Source organism: Mastigoproctus giganteus, chromosome 4, assembly GCF_048544385.1.
Source record: "Mastigoproctus giganteus isolate SK-2022 chromosome 4, ASM4854438v1, whole genome shotgun sequence".
Taxonomy (NCBI): domain Eukaryota; kingdom Metazoa; phylum Arthropoda; class Arachnida; order Uropygi; family Thelyphonidae; genus Mastigoproctus; species Mastigoproctus giganteus.
In genome coordinates, this window is record NC_143578.1 from 30806646 (window position 1) to 30826645 (window position 20000).

The following is a 20000-nucleotide window of genomic DNA, read 5'->3' on the forward strand; positions in this document are numbered from 1 at the left end:
CCGGTCTCCTACTCTTAATATCATTAGTGCGAAAATATCCGTAAATCAAAGACCAAATTGCAACATTTTATATTTACAACAGAATATTACATATTCTTTATTATAATTTAATAATTTTATATTGTACAGTACTGTATATTGTATTAAAGCTTCTTTTTTTTTTTACATTGAGAACAATAAAAAATGCCCCCTCAGGTTACATTCGATTTAATGGACTTTCGGCATTAACAGACACCCCTTCTCCCTTATTAGTCCTTTAAATCAAGGGTTTACTGTATCTTATACATTTGAATTGTCAGTAATTCGAAAGAAAATAAGAGAAAGAGAACTGTATTACAACTTAACTGAGTTAAGTTGTAATACAATTGATAAATAGTGCTCTAGTTTGTTGTGGGATATACATCGCTTTGTAATGGATAACATTTAAAATATCTGATTTTTATCAGGTAGACTTGTAATAGTGGGTTCAGAGTATAAGACTTCCCATATTTGTTGTATACTTCATTTTAATATAATAAATGCAGTTTTCTTTGCTGGGATTAGATAAAATGTTGTGATGCACTTACAGTGATGGAGATGAACAGAGGATTTTTAAAAAATAATTTTAAAAAATTCTTTTCATATATTGAATTTCAGTTGCATTCTTCCCCCATCAATTTAAGATTGGGAAGAAATTCTGTTTTGGCTTGCAGCCTATATTATGTAATTCAACAATTTATATGTCTTATATATATATATTTACATATTAGAAAAATATACGTAAACAGTGAATTGAAATGTACAAAACCAAAATGCTTTTCATTTCTCAAATTAAGTAGTTGTGGAAGGAAATTATTAAAATTTTGTTAATACTGAAGAAATTGAGTAATTAATTGCTTACTGATTTGGACCTTAAGAATTAAAGGTATTTTTGCAAAGGGCAGTGCAGGTTGTGGCCTGTTAATTTTCTTTTTTAACTTAATTAAATTTATACTTCAATTGTTTTATTAATTTTTTTATTTTTACAGTTTTGGGACACTAGGACACCAACCCCTATGCTGACAATTACCCTTCCAGAAAGATGTTATTGTGCTGATGTTGTAAGTTCTTGTCATTTTGATATTTGTTCTCTTTTTTGTTTATACTGAGACACATAAATTAAAACTCAATCATTCATTATTATTTTAGGCAATTTATATTTTTTCCAAATATATATGTGGACATCCTCAAATTTTAAATTAAGAAGTAGATTTCTTGAAAACAGGAAACTTTTTTTTTTTTTTTTTTTTTTTAGCACTCTTTGTTGATTTATTGTGGTTGGTGCTTTGCCTTTGCACTGCTATCTACCAACGTGGATTCTACCATTTTATCCAGTCATGGATTCATTAAAAGCCTGACGTAGCCGAGTGGTCAGGAGCGAGAGCACAGTAGCATGGGCTCTTTGGACCGAGGTTCAAGCCCATGACTGCTAAATACAATTAATGTTTGTATTGATAACTTATTGTGACCGCTTCTGACCTGGTGATTGTGCTGGAGTATAAACAAGAACATTTTTTTTTAATCATTTGAAAAACTTTGAATTAAAAAGAATAAAAGTAAAACTTCTATCTTCATAATTTTTATAAAGCTTAGCTTGTATATTTATGCTTTGTTTATGAGTGTAAATCTTACTTTGTTTATTTGCTTCATAAGGTGTAATGTAGTGGTAACTTTAAATGAGTGTAAAGTTTTCATGCATAGTTCACGATTTCATCTTATTTTATTAGTAATGTCATACACAACAGCAAAGCCAATAACAGTACAGTGTATGATACAGAGTTCAAGATAACAGAATATAAAATATTAAATGTAATAAGTTAATATACAGGTATACATTATAAAAAATGGGAAAAAGAAAGAGGAGAAATTGTCTCAGCTTTTGAATAATTCGTTCCTGTGTGCAGTATTTATTAGTCTGTTAATGATGCTGCTGTTTCCCAGATTGGTTTAGAAAGCATGATTCTTGAAGATATCCCTTTTATAAATTGCTGCCAACAAGCAGTTAAGGTGCATCTTTAGTAATTCAGGTAAGGTGTAGCTTCCTGTTGGTAAAGGAGTTTCACTCCTGTAAAACAGTGGATTTCTGTTGGAGAGGTACCATACAAAATGTTTCTGAACACCTTTATTCTGCTTAGTTGCCACATTGGCTGATGGGTCCCAAATACAAGATGCATATTCTAGAATGGGCAGTACCATCATCTTGAACAACCTGGTACTAAATTTTGGATCACGGTACATATGTGTTTTTAATTTATAAATCCAATTTGCCTACTGCCTTTTCCAACAATTGTGTTGATGTGTTCACTGGATGTACAGTTTGTGCCAAGTCTCTTACAGTTTGAGATCTGATTGTGGAGTCAGTTATTGTATAATCATATTTGATAATTTCTATCTTCTGTTGTTTTGGTAAGTCACTGTTTTACATATGGATGAGTTATATTAAGAACCTTGGCAACTGCCCAGCTTAAATTCATTTACAATTGCTGAAGGTTATCAGTGATGCCCAAAGGAAGATCATTCGTAAATATTGTGAAGAGCAAGGGCCCTAAAGCTGGTCTTTGTGGAATTTGTCTCTCAAGAATGTACACTTCGAATAGCACTCTGTTATATGCTGCTCTGTGACATCTGTCGGTAAGCTAATCAATTAGCCATCCTTGAAAGGTCATGGGATACCAAGTCAAAGACCTTAGAGAGTCTGTGTACATAGCATCAGTCTGAAAGTTAAGATCAATGGCTTCTGTCACAAACTGCTGAAAGATGGGTCACAACGGATCTTGCTGACCGGGCTAGCCAGGTGGGTAAAGCACCTGCCTGGCAACCCAAAGGTCGTGGGTTCGAATCCCGCCTCGGGCTTGGATCAGAGTAAATGCAGAAAAACTTTGGGAGGTGCATTATGGCCACAGAAGCTGATGCACTAACAACTAACAAAAAAAAAAAACGATGGATCTTCCCCTGACAAACATGTATTGCTGTTCTGCGATGAAAACTTAAATACCGAGAAAGGTAATAGTGGCTGGTGATGCAAGAAAGGAAGCGTTATGAGCTTATGTAGCATCATCCAAAAAAAAAAAAAAACAACCATTCCCTCTAAATGTTTGTCCAGTTCCTCCTTAAATTTATTTAACCTATCAACTTCCACGACAAATGGAAGTTTGTTCCAGCAATTAACCACCCACTGGCTAAGGCCAAATTTCTGCACATCTATTCTACAGCTGTCTTTCCTCAATTTGAATTTATGCCCCCTTAGGTTCGTAATCTGAACAAGTGGAAGAATCCCATCAGAATTCAGCGTGCACAACCCATTCAAGACCTTATACACCTCGATCAGATCACCTTGCAGGCGCCTAGTCTCCAGCCACTGCAATTTGCAGAACTTAAGCCTCTCTTGATAAGAGGATCCCTTCATTCCCCTCACCAATCTTGTTGCCCCTCTCTGTACACGCTCAAGCAAATCTACATCCTTTCCTAAAATGAGGCCACCAGACCTGTACGCAGTACTCAAGGCGTGCCTGACCATTGCCTTATACAGAGGGACAATCACCTCCTTTTCCCTGCTAGCAAAATTTCTGTATATCAGGAATTTTTATATACATTAAAATTAATTCATTTGATATTATTATGATATTCATAAATATTTATGAATTATTGTGTCAAATATTTTAGCTAGAGAATTCAGGGTGATATAGGTCTGTATATTTTGGGAGATTTTTAGTACCCTTCTTGTGGATAGAAAGTGTTATTACTTGTTTTGAATACTTAGGATATATTCAATACTAATCTAGTTTCCTAAGTGCCTGATCTGTGTCTTCTCTTGTGATATGAAGATTACTGGGTATATCCTCTTTGTTCACCAGATATTCTGAAGCTACAATTTTTGTCATGCAATCTTTTGCCTTTTCTTTTAAATCAAATTGATCAGCAAATATATTGGCAATATGTATTGGGTCAGTAATTGCATTACTTTGATGGGAATTTGAAGTTGATGTACCACTTCATTAGATGTATATATTCATTGATAGTATTATATTCAGAATATGAATTGAAATTAACTGATGAGAGAGCGAGAGCAAAATAGGTCAATCTAAGTTTAAAAAGCTAAACAGTTCCTTGCTAGGTTGGCAAACAGTGAAAAACAACATCAAGGTTAGGTCTTGGTCATCTTCTCTCTTTGGTTGCTGTCCATTTTAATCACGAAGAACTCTTGTTCGTGTAATATAATAACATTATAGCTGTAGATGTTTTAAAATAAAGTCAGTCACATACAATTATATGAAGAGGACATTGGTGAGCTTCTGTGTTCACCAAAGACCTTCGTAAAGCAATTTTAGCCCTTCTATTGTGGAGATTAATGATATTAATCTCAAGCCCCCTATTTTTCCCTTGGAAATCAGATCTGTATTCTAAAAAAGGATTCAGTACAGAAAATTTCACTTTCTCCGTTGTTAGCAGATTTGTTCATGACCCAGCTGGAACACAGGAATTCTTCCCTCCCCCAATCTCTAGTGGTCTGGAATATTTTGATTTTTTTATTTATTTATTTTATTCTTTTGTTATAAAGAACCATAGTGAGGGTGAACTAGAGGCTTTTCATAATCACATCAACAACTTTGATAGCAATACATTCTTGATTGACAGAAAATAAAAGAACTTCTTTTCCTGAACATCAGGGTTAATATTTTTTACAATCAGCTTGGCACTTGCATTTTTAGGAAACAAAAAGACATCAGTTTTCAAATATTTCAATCATCTGTCAAAAGAGGAATCATTCAAGTTATGACTCGAAGAGTCCTTAAGAGCGTGTTCTTTCAACAAAGTGAAATAGGATTAAAAATGGTCCTCATTTGGAATCAGTACCAGTTGAAGTTAATTGACAGAATAATATTTCATTCTGTTGATAACTTTAACCCGGTTCTGTATGGCAGTATCAGCCCAGCCCAATTCCCTACCAGACAGAGATAGCTGTTCTGCTTAGTGTTACCTAAGAAATGCAACCTAACAAATGAGAGATATTGCTTACAACCTGGACTGTAATTGTAGGAAACATTATGTAGGACAGGCCGCAAATTAAAAAGCAAAATTAGAAGAATATGTAAACCACTAAAAGAGAATATTCAAAGTGATGTAGTGCACCACATAATTATGGAGGATCACTGCTTTCATAGCATCTCCAAATCCAAAATTTCTATGCTCCACAGAAGACTGTTTGGAAGCTTATCACATAAAACACATTCAGCTGAAACAGTGTTTCCATCCCTGCATAGTTAACTATCTTCCACAAGAAACAAAAAACCCCTACACCCGAATCTCAGGAGGCCATAGTTCTCTGCCAAAAAAAAAAAAAAAAAAGAGAGAAAAGCAGGTGAACAGTCCTACTCCCAGTACAAGGCAGATAAATCCAGCTTTTGCAACAATGGACATTGTCCCTGAGGGGATATACTACATTCAGAGCCAACATCTTCCAAGCCTTTAAGAGGAGATTAACTTTTATCTCTTCTCAAATATATTTGATATTGTATATAATTAAAATGATATAAGTGCTGAGGAAACCTTTTTTTTTTTTTCACTTTGATGCTAAGGTGGTAATTTTCCATTGTGCATGCTGTGTGTTCCATTTCAGGTGACTTAGATTTTTTATTTCTTAAATTAGCCGAATTTTTTCTTTTTCTGTGATTAATAGAAGTGAAAAGCAAATAATTATTTTGTTACCAGTTAATTATTAACTAATAATTAGGATCCCTTCATTCCCCTCACCAATCTTGTTGCCCCTCTCTGTACACGCTCAAGCAAATCTACATCCTTTCCTAAAATGAGGCCACCAGACCTGTACGCAGTACTCAAGGCGTGCCTGACCATTGCCTTATACAGAGGGACAATCACCTCCTTTTCCCTGCTAGCAAAATTTCTGTATATCAGGAATTTTTATATACATTAAAATTAAATAATAATTAAAAAATAATTAGGTTAAAAGTATTTGTTTTCACTTCAACTACACATACCGCCTAAAATGCTCCACATTTTTTTATATTTTAAGAGATGTGGCAGTAAAGTTCCTGGACTAATGCTTTTGTGGTCACGTTTGATGGTTTTTAAAATAAATGGAAGTGTTATGTTGTAGTTCAAACTTCCTCCAACTAATCTAACTAAGATGGTCATGTAGAGATTGTCCAGTAGTTTGACACTTTGCAAGTAACAGCCAGTTTCATTAGTAGTCATTTCATACTTGTTTAACCTTCTGTGTCATGATTTTGAAATGAAGCAACAAATGAATATCAAATATTGCTTTAAAAAAAATTATGGTGATGAAACATTAATTGTACCAGTTTGTTTGAATGGTATAAGCAGTTCAAAGATGGAAATGAGGATGTTTGAGATGATGCAAGAAGTAGGTGTCCTTTATCTGCTTGAAGGAAATTAAGACAGAGTTGTAAAAGATCATTGTTTGACTCTCAGAATGATGGCTGACGAGTTGGATATGAATAAGGAGGCGATTCATCAAATTCTGCATGAAGATTTAGGGAAAAGAAAGGAATGTTCAAAATTTGTGCTGCACAACCTCAGATGAGCAGAAACAATGAAGAGTGTCATCATGCAAAGACTTCTCAAGGTAGTCCTAATTTCCTTGACTGTTGTGGGAGATGAGCATTGGGTGTTTCAGTAGAACCCAGAGACAAAGTATCAGAGCATGTAATGGACTTCAAAATCCATCACCAAGGCCCAAAAAGTTTTGTTTACAGAAGTCCAGAATTAAGATGATGCTGATCATTTTTTCAACAAACAGGGTGTTATTCACAAGGAATTTGTACCTGAAGAGAGAGAGTCAGTGCTGTGTTCTATATACAGTTGCTTCAAAAGACCATTGAAGTGCATTTCCCAGGTGAAGCCACAATTTTGAGAGAAAAGCAGCTGGTGCTTGTTGCGTGACAGTGCTCCTGCCCATTCTGCACTTGTGAAGCCATTTCTGACCAAACATGCCATTGTACAGATCCACCATCCATTCTTCTCTTCTGATGTAGTACTAGCAGACTTCTTCCTCTTTCCCCCAGGTGAAAACTGCCCTCAGAAGAAGAAGAGTTTGGGATGTTGAGGACATAATGAGAAACATAACCTCTGAACTGAACATCATCTCTTTGGAAACCTTCACTGACTCTTTTCAGAAACTTTTAAAATGGTGTAATAAATGCATTCAATCAGGTGGTGATTACTTTGAATAAAAACAAAACTATTTTTGAGCTTCTTCACTTTGTGTTCTTTTTATTGCACCAATCTGGGAACTTTATTGCCACATCTTGTATAATCAACAGCATGTGAAACATGTCAGGCTCTGTAATTTAATAAATTAAAAATTGTAGTATATATACTCAATGCAGTCTCCTTACTTTTCCTGTTTGTTAATAATTTAAATGCAAATTTAACATTTCGGCTGTAATTAATAAACAAATAGTAATAATTCATGATTTACATATTTTAGCAAACAAAAAATGGGGAAAAAAACTGACTTAATATCTACTGCTTCAGCTACAGTATACACTATATCGATAGCTTATGTGATATATATATATAAAAAAAATAATAATTGCTAGATTTCTATTGGTGTGATTTTAATGAAATTAGGTCTCAATATACATATTACTGTAAAATGTTTCTTTTCTTTATAAGGTCTATCCAATGGCAGTTGTTGGTACAGCAGGCAGGGGCATTATTGTTTATCAGCTTGAAGGGCAACCACAAGAATTTAAAAAAATTGAATCACCATTGAAATATCAGGTATGTTGTTTTAGATTATAATAATTTATTCTGGGTGTAATTTAATGCTTATTTAATATTTACAATTTCATTAATTAATAGACTTGAGCTATTCCTATTAAGCCTTAACTTGCTTTTCAGCAATTTACTTAATTCATTTTTTCCTTATAGAGGACAAAAAAAGTAGACAACACAGAAGAGTGGTACTTGTCCTTTTCGACATCCAGTATTTATCAGCAGAAATTGGTTTCATTTTGGTTGGGGTAGTAGAAGCCTATACCCCCCTTCAGCATATAATAGTGATGGATAGACAACTGTTTTAAGACACTGGTTTTTGGCTCTTTAACGCCGACCGGGCTAGCCAGGTGGGTAAAGTGCCTGCCTGGCAACCCAAAGGTCGCGGGTTCGAATCCCGCCTCGGGCATGGATCAAAGTACTGCAAAAAAAACCTTGGGAGGTGCAATATGGCCACAGAAGCCGATGCGCCAACAACTACGAAACCAAACCGGCTCTTTAACATATAGGGTGCTAGTTGGATTAGCCAGTACAGACTTGATTTTCTTAAGAAGCATATGTGTTGGATAAGCTCAACCCTGCATCAAATACTACACCTAAGTCTTTATGGCTCCTAACTGTAGGAATTATTTTGGTTCCTCGTGATTGTTTCAGTAGAATTAGGTAAAGAGCTTCATCATCACAGTTTTATTCATATTCAGGAGGAGGTTAAACCTTTTTAAATATTCAGCCAAATCATCAAGCTTCTGGTTGATTTGGGCCACTGCATTTCCAGGATTCTTTGATTAGAGTAAAGGTATAAGGAGCTTAATATCATCTGCATATACATAAATATCACATCAGTGATTTAGCTGGGAACAGTAGACCTGACAGGACCCTGCCTTGTGGAACTTCTGTAGTTATTTTTCTATTTAATGATCTGTTTGCTGTGTGGAAATTATTGATCTACACCTTAGGAATGATTGTAGAAATTGAAGAATATTTACACTGATACTGTAGTCATTTTCAAGCATATTAATTAAAGTATTTACATCTAGGCTGTCAAAGGCAATTGAACACTGATATCCAATTGGCCTTCACCAGCCTAGATGTCAGTTCCATTGATTTCCTGCCAACATCTCTGATAAGTAAACATTCCTCTAATGCTGATGGTTAATTTTTTTCCTTCTTTATAATGTATTGTGTCAGAGTTTAAGAGATCAGGATTTAAACTTGGTGCTAACATGTCTCCTACTCCTTAATAATCAGTACTTGTAATGGGAATATCTTATGGATATCAAAATTCATAAGATATTCCAGTTGCATTTTTAGTTGTCTGAGAAAACATTTGGATTTTATAAATGCCCATGCCAAGACAGGAGCCTTTTACCTTTGAACGACTTGCTCTGAACAGTTTTGGTTTTATTTTTTGCGATTCCTTGCAATGTCTTAATTTAGTAGAGATGGCATCACGTATCTGAAAATATTGATTAGAACTCATGTGCAGGTTGACTGTTGTTTGAAATGAATCCTAACATGCCCTATATGAATGGTCTTAGTCATGTGATATTTAAGAGTTGAGTGAATATATTTGCAATAGTAAAATAACATTTAGAAAAACAACTGAGATTGTGGATCTTAAGATTTTTATGTAAATTATGGTGAAATTACTTTTGTTTTAGATGAAATTTGGCAACAAAGCATGAAAAGCAGAAAATAGTGATATGTAACAGATTTATAATAGAACAAATATCTTTGAGTATTTCAAATTTAAAAAGACTAACCCATAATTTTATGTAGTAAGAGTTTGAGGCCATAGTTATCTTCAAATATAAAAAAAAAAAACTTGCTTGTACCATAAATAAGATATTCTACTTTTTCTTTAAAATAAACATTCTCTTTTTTTAGCATCGCTGTGTATGCATTTTTGTAGACAAAAAAGGATCTCCCAGTGGATTTGCTTTGGGAAGTGTTGAAGGTAGAGTGGCTATTCAGTATGTTAATCCACAAAATCCTAAAGATAACTTCACTTTTAAATGTCACAGATCAAATGGAACCACTAATGGATATCAAGATATTTATGCAGTAAGTATCTGGGTCTTATGTCCTTTGATATATATAATATAAATGTCAATTCTAACCTACAGTTTTATATATATATTGGGGGGAGGGAATATATAGTTATGTATATATAGATATGTTTGTTTGTTTGTTATTTGGCTTTTAGGAGCATTAGCAACTAAGGCCATATTGCTCCAGGATATGCGGTGGTCATTCCCTGACCTTTCCGTATTTGGTGGTCACGGGCTCGAACCCCGGTCTAATCAAGAAGCGTGTGCTATGCACTGCTGCTCCTTCCCACCTGGCTACGGAGGCGCCCCATATATATAGATAGAAAGTTTCTTGGAATTTGAGCTGTTATAGTAAATATTATTTATTACCCATGCCATTTAAAGAACTGAAGCCCTAACTAAAAACTGTAATTTATATAATAGTTCAACATTTTTTTTTTAAATAATATGGAAACTCAAACTTTTGTTTATCTAATCCCCATGGTACTTTTAATGTTATTTGATAATCAAATGCACGGTATATAAGTATGGTTTGGCATAATATCAAAGAATGTCTCAAAATACATGTGGAAAATCATAAAAAATCTGAATATTTCTTTTTAATTAACATTTTTCTTCGGTGAAAAGTTAATATAGCTTCATAGCTCAGAAATCCACGGATTAGTGGGGTGTGTTTTTTTTTTTTTTTTTTTTTCCTTCCCAGATAATAGAAAATTTGAACATAGTGCCACTGTAAGTTAGCTTCAGAAGGGTTTGATAATAAAAGAATTACATGATGATATGGTACATCTGCTCCATCATATGTTATGATAAAAAAATAGCAGAACTGAGAGAGAGAGGGGGGGGGGGAAAGGCTCTCACAGTGGATGACTACTTATAGCTAATTAAGAAAACAGCTATGCAATCTGTGATATTATGGCAGATCATTGATTAGCAAATCCATGAAATAGTGCTAGCTATAGGATCTGTGTGAACAGGTTCAAAACATTGATGGGGGGGGGTTTAAAGGTTTCTGACACCCTGATCTTAAACATGGTTGATGCACGGCTTCCTCAGAATTATTGGTACATTATGAATATCTGGAATATATTTGGCAAGATTTGTAACCATGGATGGAGTCATGGATCCCCCACTGTCAATTTGGATTAAAGCAGCAATACAACAATGGAAATGTGAGCTCCCTAAATACAGAAACAGAAACATCATGCTGCGTGTGCATAGCACACGCAGCAGGATGGCAGCAGTCTTTTAGGATTCCAAAGGAATAATATTGGACTAAGTTTTTCCAGGGTAAACTAACAGGAGTATATAACTCTAAAAGAAAATTCAAGTAATTTAAGGAAAAAGTGATGAGAGCTATAAAACATTATTATACAACTATGGCTCATCTTCGTTGTGTACATCAATTATTAATGCATCGATCTAATATTGTGAAGGATACTTCCCCCACAATTTGCCGTGGTATTGTACTATTCTAAATAAAAAGCACTTCTTCAAAGGAGAAGTATATTACTATTTAAAGTGTATGCCACTACCCAGACTATGGTTTTCATTGTGATGGAGGTCTCTGGCGGGTGGGTAGGCACTGTGAAGACCTGAACAACCCAGTGACAACATAAATCCACAGTATGTGAGATAGTACAGCAGGTAAAATAAACATAAGCTGCAAGAGCTATAAAACACGTGTGGAAGTTTGCCATTAGCCAGCGTGTGGTTGATTGCTGGAACAAACTTCCATCTGTTGTAGAATTTAACAGCTTAAATAAATTAAAGGCAGAACTAGATGAATGGATGGGTGAAATGGAAAGGTGTTTTTTTTTTTTTTTTGGCTGATGCTGTATAAGCTTGCTTTCTTGCATTGTATGCTAATGTCTGTGTATTGTGGTATTTCTTGTTAATAGGTTCAGATTTCAGTGCCTGCCTATGCACAGAGAAGACCCCAGTCAGGATTCAAACCTTTACTGGGTAGCGGCATGCACTTTAAATAAATAGCATTATACTTCTCCATTGGAGAAGGTTTTTTGTAGTAATGCAATATTAGGGCAATTTATGGTGAAGTGCCTTCACAATGAGATTGATATGCTAAGTAGCACAGATTGCCCATTGCTACATACACAATGATGCCATGCTCTTGTTCTGCAATAATTTTTTAGAGCCAAGGAGATTCCAGTCAGAGTTGAAATCATGAAAGAGAGGATAACTGCAGTTGCAGTATCACTGGAATAAGTGTGCACAGATGTGAGAAGCCGTTGTTGTGGAAGTTGACAGCTTAAACCAATTAAAGGCTGAATTAGACAAACTTTTGAAGTGAATGGATGGGTGAAATGGGAAGTGTTTTTTTTTTTTTTGCTAATGCTATATAAGCTGGCTTTCTTGGCCAAGGACTAGAAAAAAAAAAAAATAATAATAATAATAATGTAGCTGGTTGGATTACAAACTTTTCAGTTCTCCCTTCTACAAAAGCATGCTTTATTCAAAGTTTGCTTATGAGGTTCATGAAGTATATGCTTTCTAAAGAAGCCATTTGAAAATTGGTGTTAAATGTGCAAGAGAAATGACTGCTTAATTGAATGCATATTCTCTTGGTGATCCATGTGAAGGCAAATCAGTTCTCATCAAGTCTGCCATAATGTTACACATTTCTAAAAGCAATTGTACTCATATCTATGATAGGGAAGTTAGCATATCTGTGGAGTTTAGTCAATTAATAAATTTCATTGTGAGTGGCTTCTGTGCATCTCTTTATGTATTTCTACTGACAATAAATACACAGCTGACTATACCATTTTCACCTTTAAATGACTAGTACCTTTTCCAAGCAGGTTGCTGCAGAGTTGCTAAGAAAATACTTCCAGTAAATGTCACTCTAGTATCTTCTAATTTTGTTTTTACTGCTTTTCTCTCTACATTTTCAGTTCATGCTATACCATTTCAAACCATTGGTAGTTTCACTAGTGCAAGAAAATTATATGGACAATTTTGCAGTTACTTGCTGGATATAGGTGAACTGTGGATGCCAACAAGCTAGGTGCTTGGCAAGAGTAAACCTTGTTATGGTTAATAAAGTGTATATATTATTTATGAATAGCTATGCCAAACAAAAATAACTTACCTACATGCAGGAATTTTTAGTTTTATTACATGCCTTCACCCTGCTAAACTGAAAATTTTAATAAATATTTAACTGAATTAGGTTTGGACATATATTCATTGTATACATTTAAAAGATCTCTTTTACAAAGGGTAGACAGAATTTATAGGAATTCCTGATATGTTAACAATCCATTTTAATTAATCATGGGAGTAGGATAACACACAATTGTTTATCTTCTTTTCAGGTGAATGATATAGCCTTTCATCCCACACATGGTACTCTTGCTACAGTTGGCTCAGATGGAAGGTTTAGCTTTTGGGATAAAGATGCTCGTACAAAACTGAAAACTTCAGAGCAGATGGAACAAGCAATCACCAGATGTTGCTTCAATGCAAGAGGAGAAATATTTGCCTATTCAGTCAGCTATGATTGGTCCAAAGTAATTAATTTTATCTTTTTCAAATCATTCCTGTTTCCCATAGACATAGTAGTTAGTATATATATATATATATATATATATATAGTATGCCCATAAGGCTAGAACAGTGGTTGTCAATCATGATCTAGAGTTATGACAATGACATCAAACCAAGTATACAGTAAACCCCCGCGAATAGCGTGGGTTACATTCCTGAGAAATTCCACGAATACCGAAAACGCGAATACTGAGTTATGGCTCCCATAGTAATAAAGGGGTTCCGTTCCAAAGTATGAAATGTATAAGAAAAACTAGTCTAAAACTTTGTCTATGTCTGTATTATATGTACCTTCATAATATGACTATGTACATAGTGAAATGCAAGCATATGCCATCGAAATGAAAATAAGAAACAATTTAATATTAAATGTGATATTTATTAGAAATTTCAAATAAATCTTTCAAACCAGCACCTTTGCTAGCTAAAAAACTTATCCCGCCAGTGCTATCACCAGTTTCGCTAAAGTGTTGATAAAGGAGTTTCGCCTTTTCACGAATGATGAGTGAACTTAACAGAATTTTATTTTGGTCTTCTATCCACAGATTTAAAGCCTTTTCCATTTTTTCTATTTTAACATCACGAGTTACAGAGCAAATTTTTGAAGCAATTAGCGCGTTTTCGCGGACACTACGGCGGATTTTTCCTTCCGATTTTTTGATTGACTGTACCGTTGACTCATTGATTTTATAATGTTTTTCCACTGAGGAGACACTTTCACCATTAGAAATTTTGTCTAATAACTCAATTTTATTCACTAATGTCATCACCTTCTTTGATCTTTTCACATTTCCCTTGTTATTCGTAGCCATATTTTTGTACGGGTTAGAAAGAACTTGTCCACAATAAAGTCACTTTCTTCCGTTAACACACTCGAAAAAGTCTGTTTTTCACTGCAAAATGGTAGATTTATCACTTTTGTAAGCATATCAATTTATAAATTGATAAATTTATTCAATTTATAAGCATATAAATTAAAAGCAAACGACAAAACCTTCCATGACAAGTCATAACACATACTGAACAAGGATTAGCGAGAAACATCCACGCTCGCGATTTTGTTATCCCTCTCCCCCCACCCACTGAGCACTGTTTTGACTGGGAAAGATAATTTTATCCACGCCCATGTTTTTTCATGGCAGAAAATGTTCACGGCGCTTTAAAATTCACATTTTTTTTTAGGTTTCATTTTATATTAAATAGCGGAGGTTTACTGTATATATCATTCATTCCAACTCAAACACTTAGTGCCCAGTCCATTGTATATCATTCAGAAACATGCATATTTATAGATTTCTGGGTACTATTTTGAATGTACCTTATCAGTCCCTTTGTGATATTTTGGTTTATGATAAACTTTTTTGTAGGAACCCATGCAATTGATTAACAATGCATTACAGTAACATCTGGGTGTTACTTTTGGCCTTGTAAGTGATGGAGTCATATCCAGAACCACTCAAAGTGCTTCAGAGCCAGTGAGGGATGGTTTTAAAATTTTAGAGGGAGGTTGAAGTTAAGTGTTGCTAAACATGGTAAAGCTGCAAGTGCAGGTAAAGAGAACAGACAAATTCAAGGCTATGTTACCTGAGTTGAGGAAGGCCATTTTCCTCACCAAGTTTTTAATATGGATGAGGATTGCCCCCTTTGGAAGATAAAGACAACCTAAGTAACTAAGGATGAAGCTGCTTTGTCAGGGCATCCTATGAAGGAAAAACTAACCTTGTTGCTAATGGTTCCAATGACTTTAAATTAAAGCCCATAATTTTGTATCACTCATCCCAGGGTATTCAGGCAACAAAAGGTTATCAAAGATGAATTGAGGATCACTGGGTCATGAGTAATCAGGGCAGCTATTTATTTGAATGGGCAATTAAAACTTTTGGTCTTGCTGTGAAGAAGGACCTGATTGCCAACAAGCTGGCATTGAAGGTGCTGCTGCTTTTGCAAAGGGCACCTAGCCACTACTTGCTGCTTCTGTGGAATAAAAATTTGATTTCATCAAATTTATGTTCCTGTCAGTCAACACTTCTTTGATCCAGCCTATGGATCAACAGTTGATAGCCAACTTCAAGTGGTTCTACATGAAGGCGTTTAGGAAATGCCATGAAGCTACATCAGGTGGTTATGGCATGACTAACACTGAAGGAATTTTGGAAGACAAAGCTAAACATTTTGTAGCATGAAAGAAAGTTTCAATTTGCTGCTTATAAACTGCATTGGCCCCCATCTAGTGAGACTTTGAGAGCCTGAAAGATCAGGCTAATATTTATTGAGAAATTCCCTTTTGGTCAATTTGTGGGAGTTGATCTGTCAGTCCCATGAAAAGGAGCACATGACCACTGCAGAAGACTAGGAAATTCTGTATCATTGAAACCAGATGAAGAGGTTGGCTGCAAGACCCCTCCATCAAGCATGCACAACTTGTGAATTTCCAGTATGAAGACAAAGTGTCATGTTCTACTGCAAGAAGCTGTTCATAAGCAGAAGGGCTGCAACACACATTGCTGGATGGCTTTTCTTTTCCAGGAAGCCAAGATTGGCTTCCTGGAAAAGGAAGCCAATTATGGAAGAAGACTCCTTCCAATAAAGTAAGTTCCAGTGATTCGTAGTCAATATTTCATAATTAGTGATAAACTCACTAATGTGCCAGGCCCAGTTATTAGACACCTTATACCGTACTGTTGGAATTCAAATAGGTATGTGCAGATTTTTTTTTTTTTTTATCATGCAACTGCTAAATTCATTTTATTTGTATGCCACATTCTTCTATAATGCATATTTATCTGCATTTTGTGCTGTTACATGCCATGAAAATTCAAACTTATCACACAAATCCCATGCACTGCTGTGATACCCACTAGCATCATTTCAATGTATGGCTGTCTGAATGGGTATTGCATATTTTTACTGTTATATATTTTGTGTATAAAAGTTTTTATGCAGTTCCTATATGTATATATTCTTACTAGCTGTAATGTAAGTAAATAAATACTAAAAGTGGAAGTTTTGGCAAAAATGAATTCCCCCCCCCCCCCCCCCCCCCATGGATCCAGACATCAAAAGAAACTGCTCATTCAGAAGAAAATTGGATGATTTGTTATATATTTTAGAAGAAAGAAGCAGGGGAAGACAAGTTAGGCAACTTGCCTTGCATTCATTCTTTAAAAAACTAATATGTAGCCCTCTCCCCATTTTCGTCCAAGTGAAAGTAGTGATCAAAAATGAAACAACGTTGTTCATGTAGGTTTTATTTCAATGAAATTTTATTATTTAATAACTGTTGTTTTAATGCAGTATTTACTAAACAGTAATAGTTTAGTAAGTACTGTATATATGTAATACTGGATTGATAAGTTTTAAAATTGATTAAGACAATTTAATTGCCTCTATAGACTTATCCTTAACTGTTACCAGAAAATGTGCATGCTATATTATACACTTCTACTGTCAAACGTTTTTTCAAAAATGTATCTTGTGGCAAATGATGCAAGCAAGTTTATACAGCATCAGCAAAAAAAAAAAAAAAACCCAAACAAGAACACCTCCCATTTCACCTATTCATTCCCTTCAATAGTTTGTGTAGTTCTTCTGTGCATTCAACTATCAACTCCCACAACAGATGGAAGTTTGTTCCAACAATCAACCACCTTTTTTTTTTTTTTTTTTTTTTTTTTTAAAGCCAAACTTCTGTGCATATATTCTGCAACCATCCTGCTTCAATTTGAATTTGTGCCTCCTTGTTTTGTGTGTGTGTGTGTGGGGGGGGTGTCTGAGCAAGAATCCCATCAGTATTGAGCTTGCTCAATACATTCAATCCTTAAAACACTTCAGTAAGATCACTTTGCAAGTGCCTAGTCTCCAGATTCTGCAATTTGCAGAACCGAAGCCTTTCTTGGTAAGAGTGCCCCTTTGTTCCACTCACCAATCTTGTTGCCCTTCTCTGTACTCTTTCCGGCAGCTCCATGTCTTTCCTAAAATGACCCCATGACCTGCTCTGCATTGTTCAGAAAACTTCATATTCAACTGCACACCCTCAGGGCTTTTTCATTTTCCACTGTCCTGAGTGTAGTACCACACAGTTAGTGCATTGCTGTGAGGTTACTGCTGCCTATATGTAGTACTTTACATTTATCAATGGTCAATTGCCATTTCTCTGTTCAACTTTTCTAGATCCTGTTGTTAACCACTCTGCCAACCTTTGTATCATCTGCAAACAGACTTTAAAACTGATACGCCTTGATGAATATAGGAAACAACAATGGGCCCAAAACCAAACCCTGGGGGCTCCACTAATAACATTAGTTCACAAAGAGCAGTGTCTATTGATTACCACTGTTATCCCACTCAACCATCCCTGTATCCATATCAGCAGCTTGCCCCTAATGCCACACTTCAGTTTGAACAATAGTAGCAAAATCTTTCCTGAAATCAAAGTATATGATAACAAAATTATTTTTTTGCACATCGTTCTCTTGTGACCACATGGTAAACAATCAAATTGGTCAAATAAGATTTCCCCTTAACAAATCCATGCTGTGTTTGAAGTATAATTGCAGCTGTGTCTAGATGATCCTGCATTTACTTCTTTTACCAGTGACTCCATTACTTTCTGCAGAACAAGTTAAACTAACAGGTCTGTAATTACTTGTCACCCTTTGTGAATTGGAGATACACTTGCACAGCATCAGTCTGCAGAGACCTCCCCCCGAATCCAAGGATGCTCTCATAATTATGGTTAAGGGTTTGTGGTACCATTTAAGGTACCTTTATGTTTAACTTTAATTTCTCTTTCACTATGCTCTCAGTTATTACAAAATCATTTAGCTCCTTGAGGCTCTAACAGGGGGCTAAAAAGGAACTTGGGGTATCCCATTCATGCAAAATACTCATTCAGTTTGTTAACTACCTGAGCAGGATCATCAATATCAAGTGGACCAATCTGATTAATCTCCTTCCTTCTAGAGTTTACATAAGTAAAGAAGTCTTTGCATCTTTCACCCAACATTTATTGTAATCTGCCTTCGCTTGCTTGACCTCCTTTGTGACTTGATTACAGACTAGTTTATATCTACCATAGGCTTCTGTGTCGCCCAATAATTTATATGTAACCCATACACTTTCTTTTCAGAGTTTTATCAATTCATCTGACATCCATTTGGCTTATACCTTAAATTATTTCTTAGTTGGTATGAAAAGCCCAGTATCTTCTCTGATTAATTCCTTGAATGTTTCCCATTTAGAATTTATGTTATCAGTTAACCCCACTATATAGAATTTAAAAACTGTCTCAGACCACTGTAATCACCTTTAAGAAAGCAAAAACCCTTCCCTTTACCCTTGATGTTAGTTATATCTTTAAGTAAATCCCAAATCAATACTATGTTCACTGCCACCTAGTGGTTCTTTTATCTACAGATTTTTAATGCATGAATAATCAGATCAAGAGTATTACTCCCTCTTGTCAATAAATGGACTTAGACACTTGCCTCTCTAACATGCTACTACAGAAACAGTCATCCAATAAATCAAAAAAAGCTTTGCTAGTCAGAGTGACCAAATCCAAAGTTCCAGTCAATATCTGGAAAGTTAAAATCCCCCATTGTAAGGCATTCTGATATATTGGCTCACTGTTTCTCCGTACTAATGAAACTGATGAGTTATTCATTGTACTGATCAGGCCATCTATAACACACTTCTGCTTTCATTTTTGCTTTTCCCCTTACTTATGTCACACCAAACTGGCTCTATATTGTATCACCATTCCAATTCTGTATCCCTGAGTGACATCACATCTCTGAAATCCCAACAATGTCTGCATTTGATGTCTCGACTAGCATTTCAACTTCATCAAATTTATTTACTATACTCCTAGCATGCACCTGTTACTTTTAGTTACCTAACACTGTTGTTTTAGGATGACTCCAAGCAAGGTGCTGGCGATTTCAACAGGATCTACTAAAAGTCAGTTTCTTCTAGTGCTCAATGTCCATCAGCATGGTGTTAATTAACAAATGGCTCTTAGTGCTAATCAATAATAGAAATAAATTTTTGTTAAATGATCATCTGTGCAACTAAAAGTAAATCTTTGCCATTTTATTTTTAGGGTCATGAATTTTATAGCCCCCAGAAGAAGAATTACATCTTTTTACATCCTTGCTATGAAGAACTAAAACCAAGAGCTAAAAAATAGTGATAATACGAACATATGTAAAATAGTGCCATTACCGTAATTTTTATTGACTATGTAATTACATTTAAAAATTCAAAAAAAAGTAAACAGTTTTCAGTATAATGTGTGTGTGTTAATCTACTGTGTAATATGAAGTGGCCAGTCTTCAGTTGGGTGAATAGTAAAACACAATACTAAGTTAAAATGAACCTATATTTCCATGAAAAGTGTACATTCCAAAGGCAACCAATGGACCAGAGACCTTGTTTTTATGACTTCCTCAGCCTTTGCATTATGGTACATACACAAGTTTTCCAAGATTATTTCAAATGTGCCCGTGACAGATGCCACAGGAGTTTACATATTCATTGTCACTGTAAACATATGGAATTAAAGGCAGCCATGATTTTCTGGAACTACATCCTTACTTGTAG

General features: G+C 35.1%; 1 protein-coding gene across 4 annotated transcripts in view; it reads left to right on the forward strand.

Moving 5' to 3' along the window:
- The window catches only part of Rae1 (ribonucleic acid export 1), a 70214-nt gene extending 50597 nt beyond the window's left edge, over positions 1–19617 (forward strand). For all 4 annotated transcript variants that reach the window (XM_090371455.1, XM_090371454.1, XM_090371457.1 and 1 more), the window contains exons 6-10: positions 1008–1079; positions 7675–7782; positions 9664–9840; positions 13166–13360; positions 19501–19617. In XM_090371455.1, coding sequence (XP_090227581.1) covers positions 1008–1079; positions 7675–7782; positions 9664–9840; positions 13166–13360; positions 19501–19587 — 639 coding nt within the window. In that variant the 3' untranslated portion in view covers positions 19588–19617. The remainder of the gene's footprint in view (positions 1–1007; positions 1080–7674; positions 7783–9663; positions 9841–13165; positions 13361–19500) is intronic.
- The last annotated feature ends 383 nt before the right edge of the window (positions 19618–20000 follow it).